General features: G+C 46.3%; 1 protein-coding gene across 1 annotated transcript in view; it reads right to left on the bottom strand.

The window, feature by feature from the left end:
* OTOA (otoancorin) overlaps nt 1-26,715 on the bottom strand; it is a 291,404-nt gene that overhangs the window by 91,328 nt on the left and 173,361 nt on the right. Inside the window, 1 exon segment of the mRNA XM_069212309.1 lies at nt 22,891-23,125. Within this exon segment, the coding sequence (XP_069068410.1) occupies nt 22,891-23,125 (235 nt within the window).

Raw genomic sequence — 26,715 nt, 5'->3', positions numbered from 1 at the left:
TAGAGTGGAGTGGCATGAAATAGAGTGGCATGGCATAGAGTGGATTGGCATAGAGTGAAGTGCTGTAAAGTGGAGTGGGATAAAGTGGGGAAGCGTAGAATGGCTTAGAGTGGAGTGGCCTAGGGTGGAGTAGCATAGAGCGAAGTGGCATAGCATAGCATGGTGTGGCGCAGAGAGAGCTGAGTGGAGTGGCGTAGTGTGGTGCAGAGTGGCATACAGTGCCATGGAGTGGCATAGAATGGTGTAAAGTGGAGTAGAGTATAGTGATGTAGAGTAGAGTGGGGTAAAGTGGAATGAAGTGTTGTAGAGTGGCATTGAGCAGAGCTACGCATAAAGGTGTAGCTTACACTGGTTTGGAGTGGAGTGGCGTAGACTAGCGTGGTGTGGAGTGGCTTAGAGTGGCACTGAATAGAGTGGCATGAAGTGGAGTAGAGTGGTATATAGTAGAGTGGCATGGAGTGGCTTAGAGTGGAGTAGAGTGGCAAAAAACAGCTATGGGGTGATGTAGAGTACAACGGAGACTGGAGTGGTGTAGAGCAGAGTCATGTAGAGTGGCATTGAGTAAAGTGGCGTAGAGCGGTGAAGAGTAGAGTGTCATAGAGTGAAATGGAGCAGTGCAGAGTAGAGCAGCATTGAGTAGAAAGGCATAGACTGGTGCAGCGTAGAGTGGAGATAAGTGGAGAGGCATAGAGTAGAGTGACACAAAGTGGTGTGGCGTGGAGTAGAGTGGCATTGAGTAGAGTGGCACTGATTAGAGTAAAGTAGTGTAGAGTGGAATGTGGCATATAGTAAAGTAGCATACAGTAGAATGGCATAGAGTAGAGTGGCATAGAGTAACATGGAGTGGAATTGTGTGGAGTGGCTTAGAGTGGCATACAGAATAGTGGAGTAATATGGTGCAGAAAGGATTGGCATTGAGTAGAGTGGCATAGAGTGAAGTGGCATAGAATGCAGTGGTATACAGTATTGGCACTGAGTGTAGTGGCAAGGAGAAGAGTGGCGTAGAGTAGAGTTTAGTGGCATAGAGTGGAGTGGAGTGGAGTGACATACTCAGTGTGAAAAGGCATAGAGTGTAGTGATGTAGAGTAGCGTAGAGTAGAGTAGCATTGTGTAGTACAGTTGTGGATGTAAGTAACTTAAACAGGAAATCAAACTTAAAATTAACTGAAAAGCATGAAGCCTGAGAGGGTGAATAGCTAAAAGGCAACAAAACTAGGCATGTGGCGGCAGGCATCATGAAGGTGGAAATGTGTTGTTAGTGCGGCATTCATACATTATAACTGCTTAACCCAACCCAAGTAAAATGTAATTTTATTTTAGTTGTACAAATAAGCCAAATAATGCTGGTTTAGGTAAACAATGTCCACAATTGCGTTTGAAATCAGAATGAATGGAGAAAGCAGCACCAGAACTGGATTCAAGGAAGTGTCCTGAAACACATGTATGGAGATAAGCAATATAAAAATATAAAAGAGATGTATATAAAAAGTGCAGCAGTGAAAGAAGTAGAACCTCAATCACAGCCCAAGCAGAGGACAGACACTAATTAGGACGACTCAATTGAAACTTTTTCCAGGCTCCATACAAAGAAAAATAAGTCACTCCTGGCATGCACTGCCAATTAGGAGGCAGTAAAGAAGGGTGACAATGATGCCTACAAATGGTAAACAATGGTTGGGCTCTAAGCCCTTTATTGTCAACAATTACTCTGCTAGTGGACAGTGCATGCGCTGACAGCAGGCGAGGACTAAAAAAAATGGATAAAGTGTTATTCTTTACCAAAAACGTGTGGACCGATGCTTCGACGGGTCCTTCAAGCACAGCCATCTGCCCCATCTGGCCATGATGACGAGCCTGTGCGGAGTGGAATTCCCATGTGGAATTGTATGCTGTACAATTATAACAGGTCAGGGCCTGTATGATTCATTTGTGCTCCGGGGTGGGGGCACAACAGGGGGACTATCGCCTTGTGCGGCCCACAGGTACATTGGTATTACAGAAGAGGCCACAGATGCTTGTGCGGCCCCTTCTATATTACTGATAGCGTAGACACACATGTAGTGCCTGCATTACCACAAGAGGGATTTTTCTCATTTGCAGAGGATGTGTCCCCATTCAAATGAAGTAATATCTTTGCCTCTGTGGCTGTGCCGTATTCTAGGCATGGGTGCAGAAGCAAACAGGCCATTAAGCTGAGCACTCGCAGAGTGCCACAAAAAGCCCACCAGACATCCCCTTGCAGGCAAGTGCACTCACTCACTGTATCCACCTGCAAGGGGATCTCTCTTTCCTCTACAAAGTGCATGAAGGTGCCAAATCACTGTGAAACACAAAGTGGCTTGGAAGCAGCCACTTTGTATTTCACTTGAATGCGCTGCCCTGAGGGCAGCACAAGTACGCAGTTGCCCTGAAGGCAGCCTATTCATTGTTATATGGTAGACTTTCTCTGTTTGCACCCACCGCACCTGTTTAAAGATGCACCATGACACAAACAGGGAAAGTGCACCCTAATGGTGACATGGACCCTGGTGTTCCTACACATGGATTTTCCTGATATGGGAACACCGGACCACACTTTACTATCTGGAAAATCATTTTAGTAAAACTGATTATCTCAGGAGCCATTTCAAATAGATAAAGATGAAATGTCTGCATTTGTCATCGGCTATGTAATAGCCATGATGGCAGAATGTGAATATGGGAGACAGTAGGATGTGGCCTCTAACCTTTCAAGGCTGTCTAGTAGCCAGAAAGAGTGTGCCACATTAAATGTGTGATGGCCATGATCATGGCTCACTATTCAGGCAAAAGAGCTACTAGACCGCCGATGACGTGTCATTTCATATATCAGTCTATTTACTTAATGTGAAACAGCCATGTGCAAACTCCGTTCACCACCTTAACTTTTATCCCAATACTCCTCAGCCATCACAATGGTACTGAAGACTCTGTTGACATTTAAACTGATCAGTTGCCAACCACGCTTCATTAATGTAGTGCCTTGATAGATTGGAAAAGGAAAGTGTGACTTCTGGTTCTCCTGGCTCAGTGATGAATTTCAGATGTAATCAAAGACTTCTGGCTTACTTCTTAAATTCAAGAATACTACATGAGTACGTCAAAGCCCTACCTTTGTAAATTGGGTCTGATTCATTTACTACAGCATACTTCTTTTCAATTGTGCTCCTGTAGAACTCACTTATTCAATAAGCGATAAAAATTATACACATAAGTACTTTCAAATATGCTTGATAAATTATTAATGTAATCATTCCCACGGGAAAGGATTTAGGGGCAGATTTATGGAAAGTGGCACAGCACGCAGTGCAGTGCCACTTTCCCTGCGTCCCTTAGCAACCACCACCATGTCTGCGCTGTATTTAAAATACAGTGTACCATGGCGTAGGGCGTAGGGTTGGGGGCAATAGCGTAATTTCTCATGACACTATTGATATACTCTGCAGGAGTAGCACCAAAATATTGGCGCTTCTCCTACAGACTGCATAGTCCCATTTTAAAGAATGAAGTCCCCTTTTAACGCCTGTTCTTGAGCAGGCGTTAAAAGTGCTGTAGAAAATGGCGCAAGGAAACCTCATAGATTTCCTTACGCCATTTTTCTGTAGGGCAAAGGGTTACAACGTGGCGCAATGCATGCATTGCGCCACCCTGTAAATACGGCATTGGGATTCCTGCCTCGTTGGGCCACATTAACATAAAAAATGATGACGTTAATGTGGTGCAAGGTGGTGCTAGGGCATTATAAATATGCCCCTTACTCTTTTGAGCTTACTCAAGCCCTGAGCTAATCGATATTCTTAGAACAACTTTGTGCTTTTGGACTTATGTGTGGTAGGCCAGTAGTGCATGGACAATGATACTGAGTTTCAGGGGGAGTTCAGACTCGTTAAGACATATGACAGGTGGATGCAAGTTCACAATGGGGCTTGTTTGGATCCTGGAGTACAAAAATATACTTATTTCTGTACTCCGCATCTCTTGCATGTTTGCTGCACATAGGCCTTGTAGATTTATTTCAAAGCATCACGTGGTTAAATACAAATGAATACTTATATCTAAGAAGTCGAAAAAACAGGTTTTTATTTCTAGCTATGTTAAATTTTAAATGTTAATAAATGTGACTTATTAAGTGTTCATAAATGTCCCTTACGCTGAATGCCGGAGCACCTCTTCAAACAGTTTTCATAGGTTACCTGAGAAGATCATGTTACCTTTATGGCCAGTGTGCTAAATTCTTCTTTTGAAAGAAGAGCCAGAAAAGCTCCATGATCCAATATTGTTTCAACAGCCCATTCCTTAGGATTCCTGTAATTAAAAGTAAAACACAGAAACAATTTAAGGAATTACGTATTTCAAATTAGAAAGAAGGTGTTATTAATATGGCTTTAGTATTCTTCGGGAGAGAGAGAGCAAATGGCCTATGCCCAATATTATTATTACATTTGTATTAATATTCTCAATAGTTAAAAGAAAAAAACACTGTATTGTGTTTAACGAATGACGAGTCGTGAGTGCAAAAACAGTAGTATAATAAACTACTATTCTTAATCAATATTTTGTGATGAATTTATACTAGAAAATAGTGAATATGTGTACATTGTTGATACAGCCTTGCTCATACATTGCACAAATCAAATATATAAGTACAGGAAAGACAACAGACCAGTAAGTTATGTGTTAAAATAAAACCAATATTGTTCTTTTCGTGCTGTGATACAAATGCACTGATATGTATTTTATTTAACTATCTCACACAATAGCAATTCAATCATAAGTAGGCAAAACAGTGAGATGCACAAGAACAGCCAAAAAACATGCACAAGGGGCAAGTGAGAACATCCAGAATATCACAGGACAAGGAAAACTAGTTTTAAGCATCAAGACACCTCTTATTTTCCTAAGCGTCTGAAAGATTGTCCTCATTCAAGTCTTTAGAGAAACAGCTGTACTTGCATCTTTAGCCCCATCAAATTTACCCAAAATGTTGTTTTTTGTCGCCAGTTATGAGCTTTGGAAAGGACCCAGGGTAAAAGGATCACTGTTTCACTAGAACAACCATAATTAAAAAAATATTATGCAAGAGGGAGGACACCCCAAGCAAGTTATTGACTGGAGCCAGAGGGCCTGGCGCAAAGCATGCCTCTTATTACTTGCACAATCGATAATCTAGGTTAATTTGACATAGCTTCTGCCTATAAATCGTGTTGGTAGATATTGGCTGGCAAGGATGCAGTCAAAATGCAGCTTATTGGTAGGGTACATCTGTCTAATTTACAATATCACCAATCCGAAACATCTCAATATAATAATAAGATGATTTGTATCCAACTGCTAAAGAATGCCACTGATGACTGAGGCATTGGGATCCAAATAGGAGAACTCTGGGCCATATTTCTACTGGGCGGTTTTGTTCCCAAAGGAGTAGCATTCGGAACTTTGGGTCAAATGCACAAACCATTTTTGTGGTCGGAAATGGCTGATCAGGCCGTTTTCAACCGCAAAAATGCTTTTACAAAACACAAATTGTGACACTTTACCGAACCGCAATTTGTGTTTGCAATTCAGTATTCATAAGCGGTGTGTTTAGGGCGTCCCTTCCAAATACCGAATCTGAATGGAATGGATGAATGTTTTGTAACTGAATCACAGTCGCAAAACATGAATTTTTTACTGACTCCTTGAAGGAGGTGGTAACCCATTCGCAAATGGCAAAGGGTCAACAGGGGACCACTCCCCTTTTGAGAACCGAAAAAAATATGTTTCAAGAGCAGGCAGTGGTCCCACAGACCACTGCCTACTCTTAAACAAGCGTTAGCATATCCAATAGGTCTCGCATATAAAGAGCTATTGGGTTTGGCAATGTGTTTTTGCCATGTTGTACACTAGTGTGGCTGCTGCTCAACATGGCTAAATGTTAGTTGTGTGGGGTGTCCTAGAATGGTATTGGGGGGAGTAGAGTGCTGAAATCTGGATTTGTTGGATTAGATGTGAGTAGAGTTCAGTGGTTCATTGGCAAAGAGTGTCGTAGAGTGCAGTGTCGTAGAGTGCAGTGTCATGGGGTGGAGTAATGTGGTATATAGTGGAGTGAGATGGAATAGGGTGAAATGGTTTGGAGTGGAGTGAGGTAGTGGGGTGGATTGGATTGGAGTAGATTGGGGTGGATTGGATTGGAATAGAGTGGGTTGGATTGAATTGAGTGGGGTGGATTGGATTGGAGTGGGTGGACTGTGTGGGGTGGATTGGATTGGAGTGAGGTAGATTGAAATGGGGAGAGGTGGACTGGATCAGGGTGGATAGGACCCAGGTGGGGTGGACTGGATTGGACTAGGGTGGATTGAATTAGAGTAGGGTGGTTTGGAGTGGGGTGAGTTATAGTGGAGTGGGGTGGATTAACTGGACAGGCGGGGTGGATTTCAGTGAGGTGGATTGGATTAGAGTTGGGTGGATTGGACTGGAGTGTGGTGGACTCAACTGGAGTAGCATGGGATGGAATGGATTGGAGTTGGCTGGATTGCAGTGGATTAGATTGGAGTGTGGTGGATTGGAGTGTGGTGGGCTGCATGGATTGGTTTGAGTGGGGTGGACTGAAGTGGGGTGAGGTGGATTGGCGTAGAGGAGAGTGATTGGAGTAGAGAAGGGTGGATTGGACTGCAGTAGAGTGGGGTGGGGTGGATGGGTTGGATTAGATTGGATGGGCTGGATTGAAATGGGGTGGGATGAGTGGATTAACTTGGGGTGAGGTGAACTGGATTGGGATAGGTAAGATTGGGATGGATTGGACTGGTGTGGGGTGGATTAGATTGCAGTGGAGCGGACTGCGGTGGATTGCTGTGGGGCGAATTTGGATGGAGTGGGTGGATTGGGTGAGGTGGATTGGTTTGGAGCAAGGCAGAATGGAATGGGGCAGACTGGAGTGGGGTAGATTGGAGTGGGGTAGATTGGAGGGGTAGTTTGGAGTGGAGCACATTGTTTTGGATTGGAGTAGTGCACATTGTTTTGGATTGGAGTGTGGCAGATTGTTTTGGATTGGAGTGGGGAAGATTGTTTTGGATTGAAGTGGGGCAAATTGGTGTGAGGCGGATTGGAGTGTGGCAGATTGTTTTGCAATGAAGTCAGGTGGTTTATGGTGGACTGGATTGGAGTGGGGTGGATCTGGGAGGGAGTGGGGTGGATTAGATTGGGGTGAGGTGGATTGGATTGGAGTGAGGGGGATTGGTTTGGGCAAGATTGGTGTGGGTTGGATTGGGATGGGGCAGATTGGAGTGAGGCGGACTGGAGTGGGGCAGATTAGAGTGGGGTGGGTTGGAGTGAGGCAGATTGTTTTGGTTTGGAGCGCGTCAGATTGTTTTGGATTGAAGTGGGAAGAATGGAGTGGGATGGAATGGAGTGGGGGCAATTGTTTTGGATTGGAGTGGGGCGGATTGGAGTGGGCTAACTATTTTGGATTGGAGTGGGGAAGACTGGAGTGGGCAGATTCGAGTGGGGCAGATTGGTTCGGATTGGAGTGGGGCAGATTGTTTTGTATTGAAGTGGGGAATAATGGAGTAGGATGGAATGGAGTGGGGGCAATTGTTTTGGATTGGAGAGGGGCAGATTGGAGTGGGGTGGATTGGATTGGGCTGACTATTTTGGATTGGAGTGGGGAGGATTGGAGTGGGCAGATTCGAGTGGGGCAGATTGTTTTGGATTGGAGTGGGCCACATTGTTTTGGTCTGGAGTAGGGCAGATTATTTTGTATTTGAGTAGGGCAGATTGGAATGGGGCAGATTGTTTTGGAATGGGGCAGATTGCTTTGGATTGGTGTGAGGCAGATTGGAGTGGGGCAGATTGGAGCAAGGTGGGTTGGAGTGAGGCAGATTGTTTTGGTTTGGAGTGGGGCAGATTGTTTTGGATTGAAGTGGGGAAGAAAGAATAGAGTAGGATAAAATGGAGTGGGGGCAATTGTTTTGGATTGGAGTGGGGCAGATTGGAGTGGGGCGCATTGGAGTGGGCTAACTATTTTGGATTGGAGTGGGGAAGATTGGAGTGGGCATATTCGAGTGGGGCAGATTGTTATGGATTGGAGTGGGGCAGATTGCTTTGGACTGGAGTAGGGCAGATTGGTTTGGCTTGGAGTGAGGCAGTGGGGCAGATTGGAGTGGGACAGAGTGTTTTAGACTGGAGTGGGGCAGATTGTTTTGTATTTGAGAAGGGCAGATTGGAATGGGGCAGATTGTTTTGGAATGGGGCAGACTGCCATGGATTGGTGTGGGGCGAAGTGAGGTGGGGCAGATTGTAGTCGGGTGGGTTTGGGAGGAATGAAGTGTGGTGAACTGGAGTGGATTGAATTGGAGTGAGGTTGATTGGAGTGGTCTGGGCTGGATTGGATTGAGTGGTTGGATTGGTGTGGGGTGAGTTGGGTGGATTGACGTGAATTGGACTGGTGTGGATTGGAATGGGATAGATTGGGGTGTAGTGCATGATTATCTGTTAAAACATAATTAAAAAAATTATACATAAGAAAGAAATAATGTTGCTTTGCAGTATTTAAAAAAATAATACTCATCTTTGCGTACAGCGCCCACAAGCAAAAACAAAAGAAAAACATGAATGCATAGTAAGAAAAGAAGACTTGGCAAAATGAAAGAAATTTAACTACAGAAAATAAATCTTTGCAATTATGTTAATCCTGCTGTTCACGTTTTGCCAGTCATATGCCTTCTGTTTTCATGGCACTAAAAGTTAAAAAGAACAATTTACTACCTCAATCACGTAGGGTGCAGCGCAGCGGACGGGCACTGATTAATTTGAATCAACCAGTGCTTCGTTCCTTTTTCACAGAGAGGAACGGATATGATGCTAGGCCTGCAGTGAAATATTACATGGCTGTAAATAAGAGTGCCGCTCAAGCCAGCAAATGGTAAGTAATGGGCGGGCTCCAAGCCCTTTTTGTTAACAACAGTGTCTTGCAAGCGAGACGCATGCGCTGGAGTAGTGGTTCCTAACCTGTGGTCTGGGGTCCCCTGGGGATCCGCAAAGCCTCCTCAGGGGGTCTGTCCCCGGTTTCCAGTACTGATAAAGTGGGGGTACACTGAAGTGAAAAGGTTGGGAACCACTGCGCAGAGCATGGTCTTACAGGCTCGAACCTAAAAATGAAACTTTCAAGTTTAATTTCCTTTTTTAAGCGATCCCATTTTCCTTTGAGGAAAACAAGCTTAATTTTATACAAAAAGATTGCTTTATTTAAAAGCAATCACAGAAATGATGGTCTGCTGACCCCATGAGGCCACCATTCCTGTAATGGCTAACATTCTTAACGGGTAGGTCGATTTGCAACCCATTAGGAGTCGCTATTGAAAACTTTTAAGTTTACTTCAGTAAGAATCGCAGTTAGTCAATCGCAGATCCTAAATTTTGTATATGAGGTCCTTGGTTAAGGGGCGTAGCACCTCCTTCAGTCACCTGCCAGGAATAGTGAGGAGAAAACAATTTACCTTTCTACTGGATTATTTACAACAGTTTGCTGTAACTTCTTGCAAAAATGCTTCCCGGTTCAGTCACTGTTTCTAACTGCTACCAATATATTCATCCAGGGTTGTGAAGGGAAAGTACATACACAAAGTTCTTCTTGAATCAACTGTTGCTCCTCTACTTAAAGATACTGCATGACTTTCTGACTTCCAGTATTGTTTTTAATAGTTATTGCTGCTGCTTCTTTGTTATGCACACTGGATTAATCAAGATGGTTGCTATGCGATATGACCTGGCAAGTGACATTCATGCGATAGCATGTTGCGTCCTACGCTGCTTTGTGCCGAAACCTCATTGTACCTTGAAATGCTAATACTGCTCCTTATGGGTTCTCATCCACATGGTAACTGGAATCACTGTATGCAAGAAGCCCGGTACTAGAACGCTATATTCAAAATGCACACGCAGTGCCCTACTACTACCTATATCCTTTGGTGGGTAGTTTGTGACCATTGCTGCCAGTTTCCTCTGAGTGCCAGAACGGCAAGTGCCCGCCTTCCTGTGGCTCACTCCAGCAATGGCAGATGAACAAAACGGAGAACTATTTGTTGAAAGTCACCTTACTACAGAGCTGTCCATAAAAACCTTCAAGTGTTGATGGGTATAAACTGGCCTTTTGCTCCATTAAAGAAAACTTTTTATTTTCCTTTGAAGAAACAGGCTGCATAAAAAAAAAATTGCTCTCTTTAAAAGCAATCACAGACATGGCGGTCTGCTGATCCCAGCAGGCCACTATCCCTGTGATTTTTGCGATTCCCAATGGGTAGCAAACTGAGACCTACCTCATTATTATTCATGAGGTAGGTCTGGTTTAGACCCACTGGGTATCTCAGAAAGTGTAAAACACACTTTTGTACATTAGTTATTGCAATTTGGTAATCGCAAACATTAATCTTTGTGCATCTGGCCCTATACCTTTTGTGGCAAGAGGCTTGGAAAAATGTAGTATTATAAAACAATTACTGAAGCCTGAATCATCCCTCTCTGCCTTTTCTGATGTAGCTCTATAATGTATCAGAGTTGCAGGATAAATTGCCACTCTTAAAAAACTCATAGCCTGGATCTTAAAAATGTGGCACCTTGTAAAGCCCAGTTTGAGTACTTGAGAGTGATAAGTCGAATTCTGGAGATCTGACCATGTCAATGAATGTAAAACATTTTATCAAATTACTCTTGAGCTGAAGAAATGAAATACATGATCAAGGACTCTCACTAAGCAGAGGATTCATCTGGTGAAATGATTGTCTGTCCTTAAACTAGAATTACTGCTCTTATATACTTGGTATGCTTCCTCGATGTTTCGATTTAGGTGGGCATCAGGGCTTGACTAAATTAAATGCATAAGGTTAGATTTCAATGGATTAAAAATGGGCTGCACAGAGTTGAAACTCTATTACTGGGCCACACAAACAAAAAAGAGCATGATACTACTGGTTCATCATTGTGATAATGGGTTTAATTTTATCCCTAGGGCAATGATTTCACCCACCTCCCCACACTACATGGTAGGTTATGTCTAGACATCTGGAAGATTAACGCATTTTAAGAAGCTTATGTTAATTGAATATAGTAAGGAAGAAGAAGTTTGGACAAACCCTCCAGGGTGAAGCGTCCAGGTGTGGTGTGATAATGTCAGCACACCTGTGTGTGCCAGTGACATAAAACTTGCTTTTAAGGTTCTAGGGTGGTACATATTTGCTCCCTACCATTGGCAGCTGGAGGCAGTGGGGTGGCCTCTGTTGTAAGTATCAGAGGTTTTTCTAATCCTCAGTGCTAAAGGATCGAGGTTGCATCCTCAATACTGAGAAAGTATTGCTAAGAACTTTCCCTCACCATCCTTAGTACTAAAGAGAAAAAAATAATGTAATTGTATTTATATAGCGATTACTACCACTGATGAGGCTTCAAAGTGCTTTTTGGCGAGTAGCATGCTACTCTAGAACCTAAAAGGATTAGCAGTGGAATAGTATGGGGAAACATAAGTTAATTTGAACGGTAGACATATGAGTCTGTTAGCTGGATGAATAAGACAATGGAGGGATAAAACAGGGAAGAGCTTAGAAAGTGTTATTTGAGAGATCATAGTAGTAAGATGAGATTTGGGATGAGGAAAAAGGAGAGATGGATGAGGGAAGAGTCAGTACAAAAGGATTAGGGAGATCATAGTAGTAAAATGTGGTTTGGGATGCATCAAAGGCGGGATACATGAAAGAAGAGTTTAGAGAGGGTTGTTTGGGATGTCATAGTAGTAAAATGAAGCTTGGGGTGAGCCAAGGAGGGATAGAGGAGGGAAGTGTCTAAAAGGGTTATGTTGGAGATCATAGTGGTAGAATGAAGTATGGGTTGGGGTTTGTCTTTTCTCTTTTCTACAGTAGGAGTAAAGTAATACATTTATAGGTAAATGCTAGATTGACAGGGTATATATGTGTAAGGAAGATAATATATTGAGATTTAAAGTTGTGTTGTATAAATTCAGACTTTCAAGTGCTGCTGTACTTGAAGCTAATTTATCTTTTTTTTTTTAAATCTTGTTTTTTTAATTGTATGTTTTCCTCAATATTTCAATAGTAATAACATTAGGCACCTGTCCCTGTAATTTGTCTCTGAAACAAACTATATTTGTGATCTCTGCTTGCAAAGGAGGAGACCTGGAAGAAGAGGAGCTATGCATGTTTTTCCTTCATACAGTGCCCATTCTGAATGACTCAATCTCACAACACTTTGCACACTCAACAGGGAAAATCCTACCCTCAGCCTGGAACTTGCTGCCTCCTAAAACTATGACTCTACTCTCAACCTTCTGCAAGCAGCTCAAGATTTACAATTTCAGAGAGTTTTTAGAATAATCCACATACTGATCCCACAGACACACTGCTGCAATTTTTTTTAAATCCATGCTCTCACTTGATTAATTTCCTCCAGTCATTCTCAAGTTCCCAGTCTACCTACCACACTGTTAACTTAGATTCGGTTTGCAAGTTTTGACTCTGATGAATTCTAAGCTGTTTGTAACTCCCTGGTATAATGCTTTCCCCATCTCAATGTTATCCAAGCATTATTACCTTGTGTTGGGAAGTAAAGCACCCTCATACCAACCCTTCCAGGTGTGCTAGCTAAACAGAAACATAAATAAAAAAGGCCCATGGGTGTATCCAGTGAACTTAGATTGGCAACTATGCCTCAAAGTTTATCTTGAAAAACTGACTTATGAGAACATGGTCATATGAGGTGTACTGATTATGAAGCTCTCTCTGACGTATGAGGCGGCAGTAAGCATTGAGACCGAAGATAAATATTTGAGGTGACACTGAACTTGGACATTGAAGGCTAACAAGGAACTAATGACGCAAATGAAAATGAACAGGGCGAATGAGGCTCTTCCTTGTCAAGGCTTTAGATGGTCATATGAGGCTACAGCTGTGCACAGGAGGCAGTTCTTGTGCCTAAGAGATTGAAGTAGGCATAAGAGGCTGTACCTGTGCACATGAAACTGTAGCTGGATACACCAGGCTGCACCTAGACATATAATGTGACTGTATTAGCCTTATGATACTGTGCTTGGACACATGAGGCTGCATCTACAACTGCTGTCATTACCTTGCTTCCAAGGCTCTTTCAAGGCATATGAGACTGTGGACCTCATTACAGCTCTGGCGGTCGGTTATAAAGTGCCGGTAATACCGCCAACAGGCTGCCGGTAAATACCTCCAAATTATGACCATAGCGGAAAGAGCTCAGACAGACAGCCACTTTACCTCACCGACCGCCAGGGTGGAATCAACAGGCACCACAGCGGTAGCCGCCTACTGCCAGGCGGAAGGCAATGTTCTGCCCACTGTATTGCGACAGGCCAATCCACCCCCTTTTCCGGGGCGGTACCAACGACATCAAAAGCTTGGCGGAAACACTGCACAGAAGGGAAATGACTCACCATTGGAGACTCAGGGTAGAACCACGCCACCATGGAATCAGAACTGAAGATCTTCCCCATGATTTTCTACGTCCTGCTTCACCACGAACACCAATGACGGCGAAGATGACCACAGTGAGTACAGCCGCCTGGCACACAGGGAAGGGGGGGAGGAAAAAGAAAGTGACACGCACACGCAACACGCATCACCCCAACCCCCAACACCATACACACAAGCAGATGCAGTAACATAACATATTTACCCCGTACCCTCAAGGACCACAGAAATAGATGAAAGTGAGTGTAATAGTATAAATAAAGTAGAAATATGTACATCCAATCTAAAAGTATATACATATGTACAAACTAAGGGACACTGCCCAGTCCTCAATGTGCGTGGGCCATAGGGCCACATTACAAAGTCAAAGGCCCTCTTGACTCCTGCAACAACATGGAGAGAACACTGCAGGGGCATCAGTTCGAAAATAGGCAGGCACCTCAGGGGAACAGGGAATGGGGGGCACCTCAGCCGGCAGATGGAACAACACCACTGGTCCTGGAGTGGGCAACATGCCCTGTGCGCTGTCCTGGGGAGTGCAAGGCCACAGTTTCTCAAGTCAGTGATTTGACCACTGTTTTGTCCTGGGGAGTTTAAGGCCACAGTCTCTCAAGTGGGTGATTTGCCCACTGCTTTGTCCTGGGGAGTGCACGTCCACAGTCTCTCAAGTGGGTGATTTGCCTATTGCTTTGCCCTGGGGAGTGCAAGGCCACGGTCTCTCAAGTGGGTGATTTACCCACTGGTTCTGGAGGGGGGCATCGTGCCCTGTGATATACATCCTGGGGAGAATGGGGTGAGTGGGTGGCATACCCACTGGTTCTGGAGGGGGCATTGTGCCCTGTGCTCTGCATCCTGGGGAGGATGGGGTGAGTGGGTGCCATACCAACTGGTTCTGGAGGGGGCATCTTGCCCTGTGATCTTCAACCTGGGGAGGATGGGGTGAGTGGGTGCCATACCCATTGGTCCTGGAGGGGGCATCGAGCCCCGTGATGCAGATCTTGGGGAGTACAAGGTCACAGTCTCTCAGGTGGGTGTCATCCCCAAAGGAGGCAGGCCGCACAACAGCCCATGGACGCAGGACTACACACTGTCCACTGGCGGTGACTGCTGCTCAGTTTTGGTGCTGCTGATGCTGCCACTGGTGGTGGGGGGAAGCTACAGCCCATCCCCTGCAGCCGTGGACGGCTGCCCATTGCTGGTGGTGGTGGTTGTGGTGGTGATGGGGGGAAGCTCCAGCCCATCCCCTGCAGCCTCGGATGGCTGCCCACTGCTGGTGGTGGTGCTGGTGGTGGGGGGAAGCTCCAGCCCATCCCCTGCAGCCTCGGACGGCTGCCCACTGCTGGTGGTGGTGCTGGTGGTGATGGGGGGAAGCTCCTGCCCATCCCCTGCAGCCTCGGATGGCTGCACCACCATGGTTGGTGGTGCGGGCTCTGACTGAGTCCAGCACCAGGCCCCTTGTCCTTTCTGCCTGCTGGTGCAGGCCCCCTTGCCCTTACTGGCAGCAGCTGGGGATTGCTCCTTGCCCTTCCTGGCAGCAGGTGGGGTTGGCACCTTGACCTTCTTGGCAGCTGCTGGGGAGGACTCCTTGCCCTTCCTGGCAGCACTTGGGGCAGGCAACCTTTCCGTGTGGCTGCCTGGTACCCAGGATCCTTTCCCACCACAAGTTGCTGTGGACACTACTGGGCCCATGGACTAGGTGGCTGAGGTGCTTACCTGGGTTTTACCCACCCTGGTCAGACGTGAAGGACGGGGTGGGAGGGGTGGGAAAGAGGTCAATGGTGGAGAGGAAAGGCTGCTTAGGGACATTGGGGCGGGAAGAGGGAGAAGGTCTGGGAGTGGAGGAAGAGGGAGTGGTTGTAGGAGGTGTCTGTCTGCTGTGTTTGGGTGCAGGTGCATGGGCTGAATGCTGTTGTGAGGTGGATGGCTGTTGGGTGTCTGAGTGCTTGTGTTTGTGTACTTTGGGAGGAGGGGGCACAGACACAGAGGACATGTGCATGGCTGTTGGGGTGGTGTCTACCAGTGAGGTTTGTGTTCTGATGGGTGTGCTGGTGAAGGAGGTAATGGTTGAGGATGTAGTGCAAGCAGGGGTGAGTGTAGACGCAACTGGAAGGGAGGTGGAGGAGGAGGAGGGGGACACAGGGGAGGCAGTGGATGTTGTTATGTCTGCATCTGGATGGTGTTTGTGTGAGTGCCTGTGGGATAAAGTGTGGTGCCTGTGTTTGCCTGTGCCACTCTTGTGTGTTGTCCTGTGTGCATGCTCGTTTGCCTGTGTGCTTGGGATAGGTTGGGGTTGAGGGGAATGGGATTGGGTAGAGGAAGTTGGAGGGGGGAGGGTGGCAACAGGGACAATGGCTGCCATCAGAGAGGAGGCCAGAGCCTGGATTGATCTCTGTTTGGCTGCCAAGCCAGTGTGAATGCCCTCCATAAATGCATTGGTCTGTTACATTTGGGATGCCAGCCCCTGGATGGCATTTACAATGGCTGACTGCCCAACAGAAATGGATCACAGGAGGTCAATAGCCTCCTCACTCAGGGCAGCAGGACTCACGGGACAGTGCCTGAGGTGCCTGGAGCGAAGGAGATGCCCACCCTCCTGGGTGATCAGGCACATGCAACTTGCTGAGGGGCTTCTGGGAGGGCGGTGCTGGTACGGGGGTGGTGGCTGTACCTGTAGCTGGGGTGGGCACAGAGGTGTCCGCCACCACCAGGGAGCTTCCATCGTAGGAGGAATCCGTGTCTGCACCGTCCCCTCCAGTCTCTGCTGTGGTGCTCCCCCTGCCCTCTGTCCCACTGGTGCTCTCACCATCGGTGGACTCTGGTTCCTGGGTCCTGTGGTATGCAGCTCCCTGCGTCGCAGGTGCCTCTGCTCCTCCGTCAGATGATGCTAATGTGCAAAAGGACAGGATGACAAAACAAAAAGGGGGGGATAGACTTGGTCAGTGGCTGCACCAACACCACTGTTGGTGTACACACCACCCTCACACACAGGGAACAGCCCTACACACTACGCAATGCACTATCAGTAACAATGCTAGTCACCAGGGAATGGGGAGGGACACATACCACCAGCTGCAGCATCCCTGGGACCCACAAACCCTTGCCAGTAGTGGATGCCTACTAGCTAGGTTGGAGGAATTTCACATCAGATCCCTGCCCAACATGGGACCTACTCTGCAATGTCAGGCCTGGCCTAGGGACACCCACAGACACACATCCCCACCGAGATACCACCCCACCAGGTGTAAGTTGTAATGATGGGCACTGTACCCATCCCCTTGTGGCTGCTGTGATGCCCTCAAGTGCCCATCCAGCTCTGGATAGGCCACCGCCAGTATGCGGGCCATCAGGGGGGTCAGGGTTCGACAGGCACCCCTTCCTCTTTGGGAGGCCATCCCCAGCTGGACCTCTGCCGTCTTCCATGCCCAGCGTCTCAGGTCCTCCCACCGTTTCCGACAGTGGGTGATCCGCCTGCCATAGACCACCAGGGTCCGCACGTCTTTGGCGATGGCACGCATATACCCTTCTTTTGATGGGCGCTGACCTGCAGAGGAAATATACACAGGGAAATGTATTAGTTAGACTGTCCTGGCTGTTACAATCATGACCCACCATAGCCCTTCCCATCCCAATTTGCACAGACATGGCCCAGCATACATGCTGCACGCTGCCCAGGGCCCATCTACCAACCCCCACTACACAAGGCCTTCACACACACCACTCCATGCATTCATGCCCCATGCATCATGTTCACAGTGTACTCACCAGTTGGTCTGGAGGCCCATACAGCAGTCCGTACTGTGGTAGGACCCTATGCACTAGTCTCTCCAGCTCCGCCGAGGTGAAGGCAGGGGCCCTTTCCCCAGTCACACGGGCCATGGTAGGTTCCAGATACAGGTCACAGCAGCACATGCAGTGTAGGTCCTCTCCTTTTGAAGGTCAGGTCGCAAGTGAGTGAACAGATAGAAAATGGCGGTGACGTCCGCGGCTGTGCATACCGTCACCGCCGGCGTACATCACCATTGACCACTGTACCCTATAGGGACCAATATTATCCAACGAGGCGTTGCACAGCGGTTCCCGACCGCCTCCCGCAACGGCGCACAATGTCAGCAGAATTACCTCACTCCCACCTGTCGCTCCATACAGGACAGACGGACGCCATTTCGGGGGGGGCAGGCAATGGATCATAACTGCGTCACAGATCACAATTGTACATACAGGACATATGCCACTAATACATTTAAAATTCACATCATGCATTGAACTGTAGTGGCTACAATGTATAGTTTATGACCGGCTCCTCACTCTTTTGCCCCATAGATTGCAACCACTGCGAATGAATAGGAGATGGAGACATCCCCCTGTGTACAGACCCCAGGTGGACTTGGCAACAATGGAGGACAGGCACATTATCCTCACCCACAGACTTGACAGGGCCACAGTCACAGAGCTGTGTGCCCAACTGGAGCCTGACCTGATATCTGCTATCCGTCACCCCACTGGGATCCCCGCTCTTGTGCAAGTCCTATCTGTGCTCCATTTCTTGGCAACTGGTTCTTTCCAAGTGACAGTGGGCTTGGCAGCAGGAATGTCACAGCCAATATTCTCAATAGTGCTGACAAGAGTGTTGGCTGCCCTAATTAAACACATGTGCAGCTACATTGTTTTCCCCCAGGTGGAGGATTTGGCCACGGTGAAGGTTGACTTCTATGCAATGAGACATATTCCCCAACATAATTGGGGTGATTGATGGAACACACATTGCATCTGTCCCGCCCCGGCAAAATGAACAGGTCTTCAGAAATCGAAAACGTTTTCACTCAAAGAATGTGCAGATGGTGTGCATGGCGGACCATTACATCTCCCACGTCAATGCTAAGTATCCTGGGTCGGTGCATGATGCCTTTATCCTGAGGAATAGCAGCATCCCAAATGTGATGGGCCAACTACAGAGGCACAGGGTGTGGCTAATAGGTGAGCCCTGGTTTCCATCCAGTGGATGTTGATGTATGTGTATGGTGTGGGCCATAAGGGATAGTGTGTGGCTAACTGTTGTCCCTCGATATTTGCAGGTGACTCAGGTTACCCCAACCTATCATGGGTACTGACTCCTGTGAGGAATCCCAGGACAAGGGCTGAGGAATGTTACAAGGAGGAACATGGGCAAACAAGAAGGATAAGTGAATGTACATTTGGCCTCCTGAAGGCCAGGTTTTGGTGCCTCCTTCTAACTGGTGGATCATTGTGCTACTCACCCAAGAAGGTATGCCAGATAATCGTGGCATGCTGCATGTTGCATAACCTTGCCTTGAGGCGTCAGGTGCCTTTTCTGCAGGAGGAGGAGGCTGGAGATGGCCATGTGGCAGCAGTGGACCCTGTGGGCAGTGACGGTGAGGAGGCAGAGGATGAGGACAACAACACTGCAGTGATTAGACAATACTTCCAATGACACACAGGTAAGATAGTGTAACTTCACATTTCACTGTCATGTATTTTTTGTTTCACATTGTCACTGGCAGGCTGTTATTTCCCACTTCTATGGCCACTCACTGTACCCTTTGGCAACTCTTTTTGCAGATGTTGGTGCCCCACTGTCGCTACTGGTGTGTTCACTGCAGCCAACTACAGGTCTTCCCTATGTAAACATTACTGTACAGTTGAATTGCAATGTTTAAACCTTGTTAAACGAATACATACTTAAATCATTTGACATACTACATGCTTGTATTTTTTCAAAGTGTCTTTATTGCAGTGCTATGAAGAAAAGGGAGAAGTGCAATGGGATGGGGTGATGATGGAGGAAAGTCCAGGATATAGTTCCAGTCTATTTGTAGCACAGGTGCATTGTCCAAGGGGGCATAGGAAGGGGAGCAATGGCAGTTCAAGGTGGACAGGGTGACAGAGTGGGACACAAGGGTGACAATCAGGAGAGTCTAATTTCCTGGCGGCTTGGCAATAGTCTCTGGCTTCTGCCTGGATCGAAGGGAACATTTTGCAGGGTGGTTCTCCTTCGGCAGGGGGAGGGGTGCTGGTGGCCTGTTGGTCCTGTGGCAAGGCCTCCTGTCCCCTAGCGGCAGCAGAGGTGGAGGGCTGTCCAGTAGTCTGGCTAGTGGCAGGGGCCCGCTGGTGTGACATTGCCTCCCTCATAATGTTGGCCTTGTCTACCAGCACCCCTGCAATGGAGACCAGGGTGGTGTTAATGACCTTCAAGTCCTCCCTGATCCCCTGGTACTCTCCCTCCTGCAGCCGCCTGTTCTCCTGCACGTTGTCCAGGATCCCAGGATCTGGCCCAGCGTATCCTGGGAATGTTGTTATGCTCCCAGTATCTCAGTGAGTGCCTCCTGGAGAGTCGGTTCCCTGGGCCTGTCCTCCCCCGGGCACACAGCAGTCCTCCCAGCCTCCCTGTTGTTGTGTGCCTATGTCCCCTGAACCGTGTGCTCACTGCCACTGACCCCTGGTCCCTGATTGTCTTGGGTTTGTGGTGTGCCCTGGGGTCCCTGTAGTGGTGGACACACTGCTGATTTATGTGTCCTAAGGACAGTGGTACGGGCATGCTGGATGGGTGCTGTGGTGGTGTTTCCTGAGGGGGAAGGCTCTGTGGTGGTGTGTGACTGTGCCTGGGTACCCTACTGTCCGGAGGTCCTTGATGGGCCAGGTTGTACATCCAGATCCAGGCAAGCAGAGTCGCTGTCATCACTGTGGACCTCTTCTGTGGGGGGACTGGATAGTGCTGGCACCCCTTCTCCGGTGACATTGGCTGGGATACCTGTGGGGATGTAACTGCAGTGTTATTGTTTCTGTGTGTGACATATTGTGCATGGATGGGTTGCCCTCTATGGTTGTTATTGCCCTGGCAGCTTTACCCTGTGTGAGTTGTTATGTGGTGGGATAGCTGATTCTCTCTAGTGTGCATGCTTTAGTGATAGGTGACCATGTAGATCTGTGAGTGGTGTCGATGCATTGGTATGGCATGCAGGGCTTGGCATTGGGATGAGTGGGTTGCGATGGTGGGGTGTGTGGGAGGTGGTGGAGTGATGGGAGTGAGGGTAAGGGTGGGGGTATGTGATGGCATGCAGGTAGGTGGATGACAGTAGTAAAGAGTTGACTTACCAGAGTCCAGTCCTCCTCCTACTCCTGCCAGGGCCTCAGAATGCATGATTGACAAGACTTGCTCCTCCCATGTTGTTAGTTGTAGGGGACGAGGTGGGGGTCCACTGCCAGTCCTCTGTACTGCGAGCTGGTGTCTTGCTGCAATGGAACGTACCTTCCCCCGTAGGTTGTTCACCTCTTCCTGATGTCATCCCTTGTTCTGGGGTGCTGCCCCACGGCATTGACCCTATCAACGATCCTCCGCCATAGCTCCATCTTCCTAGCAATGGATATCTGCTGCACCTTTGCTCCAAATAGCTGTGGTTCTACCAGGATGATTTCCTCAACCATGACCCTTAGCTCCTCCTCAGAGAATCTGGGGTGTCTTTGTGGTGCCATGGGTGTTGTGTGAGTAGTGTGGGTGAGGGTGTGTAGGGTAATGTGTTGGGGTGTGTGTTGTGAGATGCGTGGGTGGTGTATAGGTGATGGTGGTGTGTCTCTGGTCTTATCTGTGGTCGTGGTGTCAGTCTCGTGCCAATTGTTTGTAATGGTAAAGGGTTGTGGGTAAGGTGGGTGTGTGTTTTATAGTGGTGTGGGTGTGGTGTGTGTATGGGTGTCAGGTGTTTGTAGTTTGAATTGTCCAATGTGTTGGTGTTTTGTATGTGTGTGCGTATTTTGAGCGCAGCGGTATGTACCGCCAATGGTTTACCGCCATTGAATGTCTGCCGTGGTGATTTGTGGGTCATAATGTTGTGGGGGTTGTCCTGTTGGCGTAACGGTGTGGGTTTTGATACCGCCAGTTTATCACTGACCTTTGGTGTGGTGGAATTGTGTATGTGGCTGAATAGTGACGGATTGGTGTGTGTGTGTCATAATATGGTGAACGGATATCCGCCGCGGCGGTGGTATGTTGGCAGCAGTCAGCATGGCGTTAAGTGGGATTTACTGCCAATGTCATAATGAGGGCCTATATCTTCTTGGAATGTCACGTGGGTCAAAGATCATGTTTCACAACTTCCGATGACGCCATTGGTGACTAAGATTCTGTGATGTAAATTCCTACTACATAATTGGGTGAGATTGGGGTCCAATGTGCATGCAAAAGCTCTTACATTTTTGCAGCCATTTTGGTTGCCGCGTAGGTTCTCATTATGCCAATGAGGCTACTGGATTTCGGAGACAGGATCACACGGATGGCGGGTACTAAGTATGATTTCAAACCACATGACGTCTGTCGACCTAATCTGGGTTTTCTGGCTAACTAGCAGCACCTCATCTCTCGTCGAGATGATTGTGGCAACCGGGTGCATGACAAGAAGTCTCCTTAGGGGAATCGTGGTCGATCAGATCCCATCCCTTTCTCTCAGTTACCAAAGAGTCTCACACAGGCAAAGACAACAGAGGCAGAATATAGTTCAATAAGGATTTATTGAAGTAACTGCATCGTAGATAAAAAGGCATGTATTGCAATAACTAGGATGATAAAACACAATATAAGCAAATAGGTGGCTAACAGAGTAAAACACAAGAATAGTCCTACCATACTGTCACCAGGAGTGATGTATATGTTTCTCCTACCTAAACTATGTTTGAGCACAGCGTTATAAGCCTAATCTGCCGTATGAGTTTTCCTCTGGGGGTACATCATCCCACATACCTGGAGGAAGAAGCCTGTGGTCTAGAGAAACACGGTCACCTAGGCAAATATCTGCAGCGAAGGTGTCAGCGATCAGCATGCAGTCGTGGTCATCTGGCTGGAATCTCCCTCTAATGTGTCTGGGGCAAAGGGGTGTTTTTATAATAAAATAGCTAACATTCTAAGTAATAGTCCCCACGTATGAGTGTGTGCTTTCTGTGAATGTTGGAGACACAGCATACCACGTTTGTCGGCAACCCTATCTGACTGTAGCCTTAGAGAAAGCACAAAGTGAACAAAATGCCCTCCTAAGAACGCAATGCTTTCCTAGGCGAAAGTACAATGAGATAAAGAAAATAAAACAGCACCACAAATGTTGCCATTGTTAGGAAAATAAAGCAATGCTGAATAAAATGTAACCGGGCTAAAGTGCACAGTGGCAGGCCTAGTTAACATAAAACAATGTGTGTAAAACAAGGCTAAAATAGCTATACAACACCCTCCCCTTGCCAGTCAAAGTTGGTTTTTGAAACTTAAAATAAAAGTAATCTAGTAACTCTTACTCTTAAAAAAAATTATACGTACATGTCAATAGTGAGAGGTTAAGAGACACAGAGGCAGGAAAAAACACTTTCAATAGTCAGTGTCACTTTGGAAGTCGCCAATTACATCCGGGACAATTGAAGCCAGAAGACGTTCTACTTTGGGAGGTGGTAAAATATCCAACTCATATCCAAGGAAAGCCACAGAGCACTCGTGTTCCAAAGCCTGAGCTCCAGCTGAGGCAGCAGTATTCCGTGTCATGCCCTCCATAGAGTCAAGGTTCACTGCATCCATAAAAGGCAACTCATAAATGGCTTCCTGTAGCAAACGCACCCTCAACTCGCATGTCTGATAATGAGTCCTTAGTGAGAACATCAACAGATCAGCGTCCCATGAAAGTAACCGCCGCGGAGAAAGACAGACTTTCAGTGCACATTCAAAAAGGTACCAGGGGCATCAAAACACGGGCTGCACACAAACCAAAACCGGTTGGATCGACAAAGACTAGTTACACTCCAGTTGTACGATGAGCGGTGCCCCGAAATACTGGATCATGCGTTCACGACACAGTTGTGCTGGTGGTAGCATTTTCAGTGCTCCTTGCGATGACGGGACAGCCATTGCGCAGAAAACATAGCAACAGAAAAAAGCCACCTATTATAGCCACAGTAATCAGAAAACCCCTGAAAACACGCGAAAATATAGAATGTATGGCTGATGGTATTAAACCGAATATAGAGAACGTGTGAACAAAACCAGAACCAAAAGCCTTAAAAAAGTGGGCGATTCCAGTAGTACTGGACACATTAAATATTCATCCCACAAGTTCACTAAAGTGTCTTGGAAAACTTAGTAAAAAGGGACTGAATCTCCACCGATGACCTTGCAACCTGAAGCTCACAGGTCTCGAGTGCAGATGTAAGCGGCACATGTTTTTGAAACAATAAAGCCTTTAGGCTGCTCAACTTGTCAAAATTCACAACAGAAGTAGCAATATGAGGCCAAACGTCTGCTACTCGTTGAAACTGCATAGGGGGGAAAAAGAACATTCCTGCAGCACGTAACAATTTGGGAGACCGAAACGATGTAAGCTATTCCGCTCGCATCCCACAACAGCTCTCACTGTTAAGGAGCACATAGCTGCCATTGGAGAGCACCGGGAACGCAGGTCTAATCAAGGGGACTGGGACTTCCTTTAGATAACAAGCTAAATTTGCCACAGAGGCATTACATGCCCCATGCAAGGGCATCTGTTTACAAACCACTGAATGGCTCACAGAAGTTTCACATTCACTACCGCCAAGAGAGACCTCTTTCATGCCATTGAAACATTTGTACGCGAAAGGAAGCTCGCACATTTCGTGTATGCAACTATCTACCAGACCTTCATATCTGCCCACTGGAATGTGTTTCAAACAGGATGTAAATTGAAGTGTTGAAATGGGCAGATTTATAACCCAATGTATTCGCCATTCAGCAGATGGTATTTCAGCCACAGTAAAAGGCAACTTTTCTAACTTCTCAATATTCAACATGACATATGTTGCTTCTTTCTTTGCCATTATTTGTTGTTGTCGCATTAAATTAAATGTAGAAAAAATCTCCCTTGTACTCGTGTTGCCAGGGAATCCAACAAGTTTTCAATGTTTGCAGTGTCCAACCTGCATAATGCATACATAATGGATCTTAGCTGACTTTGTCCATGTTGCAAAAATGATACATCACTCTGTACTACATCTATTGCAGAGGATACAATGTTATTTAAGGTGTACATTCGGTCGGACAAGGTATTAATCCCATTACCTACAACGGCTAATGCTTTCTGTAAGTTTTCCTGGTCTATTTGCCTTAAGTGGACAGCTGCCTCTTGTTGGGAAAGCTTCCATATTTCATTATATGCTGCATATAAGAAGCGCTTTCTGCGTTGTCTTCAGGGGCCTAACAGGAAATCCTGTAAATCTGTTTAATTGGAATGGAGACTTAGATGTTCTTTGACAGCATCTAGTGAGGAGACCTTCATCCATTGCTGGCATAGTTTCCCTACACTATATGTTGTCACTATACCTAAGTGTTCTGAGGACACATAGCAAGGGTCCGGCCTATTCATTCTAAAATCCCCTGAGGAGTTAACAAAACACGTATGGAACTCATTGGTGTCAACAGGCCACAATAATCACCCACAAGGATGTGAAAGTGATGTGTTAAATGTACCATTCTGGACCCATTCATTGAGCTGCTCTTCGGACACATTTAGATATTTTTGCCATTTGTAAAATTTAGCAGGGATGGGAATACTGGGCGCATTCAGTTCTTTAATGTTCGTTAAGCCTAAACAGCTTGTTTGTTGTACTGTTCCGTTTAAACATATAATGTGAACAGGAATCATATATGCTCTAAACAAAGCTTCTCTTCCTCTTATTTGAAAATGTTATGTTCCCCACACACTTTTTAAGTCAATTGATTTCTACCAATACTCATAGCTTCTATAGTTAATCGGGAAACAAATGAATCAGAGTAAATCAATTTTGTATCTGTCAACAAAACATTTTGACTTTCCACTTCTGGCAATTTAAAATAATATGACTCAGCATTAACTGGTGGAGTCGGTCAGTGTTCCTATTGTGTATATTTAGAAATAATCTTTTGGGTACTTGCTCTGTGAATGTAATAATGTCCATAATAATTATAACAGAACATGTCTCCATAATTACCCTAAAAGTGGTACACATCTTCATTTTCAAATACTGTATAATACTTTAGATCAGACATCATTGCATGAACAGTTTTCACATCTCAATCATCAGAAACCCCTCCAGGTGTAATCACATCTGTCATGGAGAGTTTGAATACATACGGTATTTGAATGACCTCAGTAGGCCCATATATATAGAATAATACTTTGTCCCAAACAATCCACTTGGGAATTGGTATGGCTGTAATGTTCACTAGGGACAAGTCTCTGTGAATTTTGTGCGATAAAAAATGTGGTTTTAGGACCTCATCCACCAGTTCAACTGTAGAGCGTTCAAGCAGAAAACTACCATGCATAAGGAGAAAGAAGACAATAACAAACCCAATCCATAGGAGAAAAGCAAGTACAGCCAATGAAAGCCATAGATAAATTCATGGATGCATAAAATAGTTAATTTTAAGCTAAAGTATCAGCTTGTGTGCTCTTGACAATTGTGTTGCAGTATAGGCAGATGATTCTGAAGAAAAATCGTCAACATCGACGAAATAACCATTATTAGCACAAACAGATGTTGGAGGAGAAGCTACTGGAGATTCCCTCTTTGGTGTATAGTACATTACAATATCCGTTTGTGTAGTATTTGTAGAAAGTTGCTCCGTATTAGCAGAAATCAATGTAGAAGTAGTTATCATTGGAACCTATTAAAGCTCATTTTCCACCCTTCCCATGGTCGGACAGATATCAACTTTGCTGTTGAGGACTTGTAGTGGGAAGGATCTGGACACTACTAAGGAGTCCTTTCGGTCTGCTGTGCAGGATTGGCCACATGGTGTAGCTTGACATGGTCAATGGAGACAAAGCGATATTCTTTAGAGCCAGGCAGAGGTGGCAGAATCACAATTCTGGTACTGTATTCCCAGGACTGGAACCGGTGCACGATAAGAAAGACTGAATTCCTTTTTCACAGCAATCTTTTCACGCACCAGATCCCTAAGTTTAGGAATCTAGCCAGTAGATGTTACTGGTACATCCCTGATTCCAAAGGAGGCAGCATTGGCAGATGCATTGTCATCGCGGAACTGTTGTAAGTCCTGCAAGACAGTGAGACGATAATTTATGTCAAAGGGTGTGTCTGCTGCCTCCACGTCAGGACCATCAAGATCTGGAACATACATTTGAGTTCCAAAAAGGCATTCGTTTGATGTACACCCCGAGGGACCTTCTAGGCAGATTGTAAAGTGTTCTTTGGACTCCATATA

This window comes from Pleurodeles waltl, chromosome 10 (assembly GCF_031143425.1).
Source record: "Pleurodeles waltl isolate 20211129_DDA chromosome 10, aPleWal1.hap1.20221129, whole genome shotgun sequence".
NCBI lineage: Eukaryota > Metazoa > Chordata > Amphibia > Caudata > Salamandridae > Pleurodeles > Pleurodeles waltl.
The sequence above is the reverse complement of the archived record's forward strand: the minus strand, read 5'-3'. Positions and strand labels throughout refer to the sequence as shown.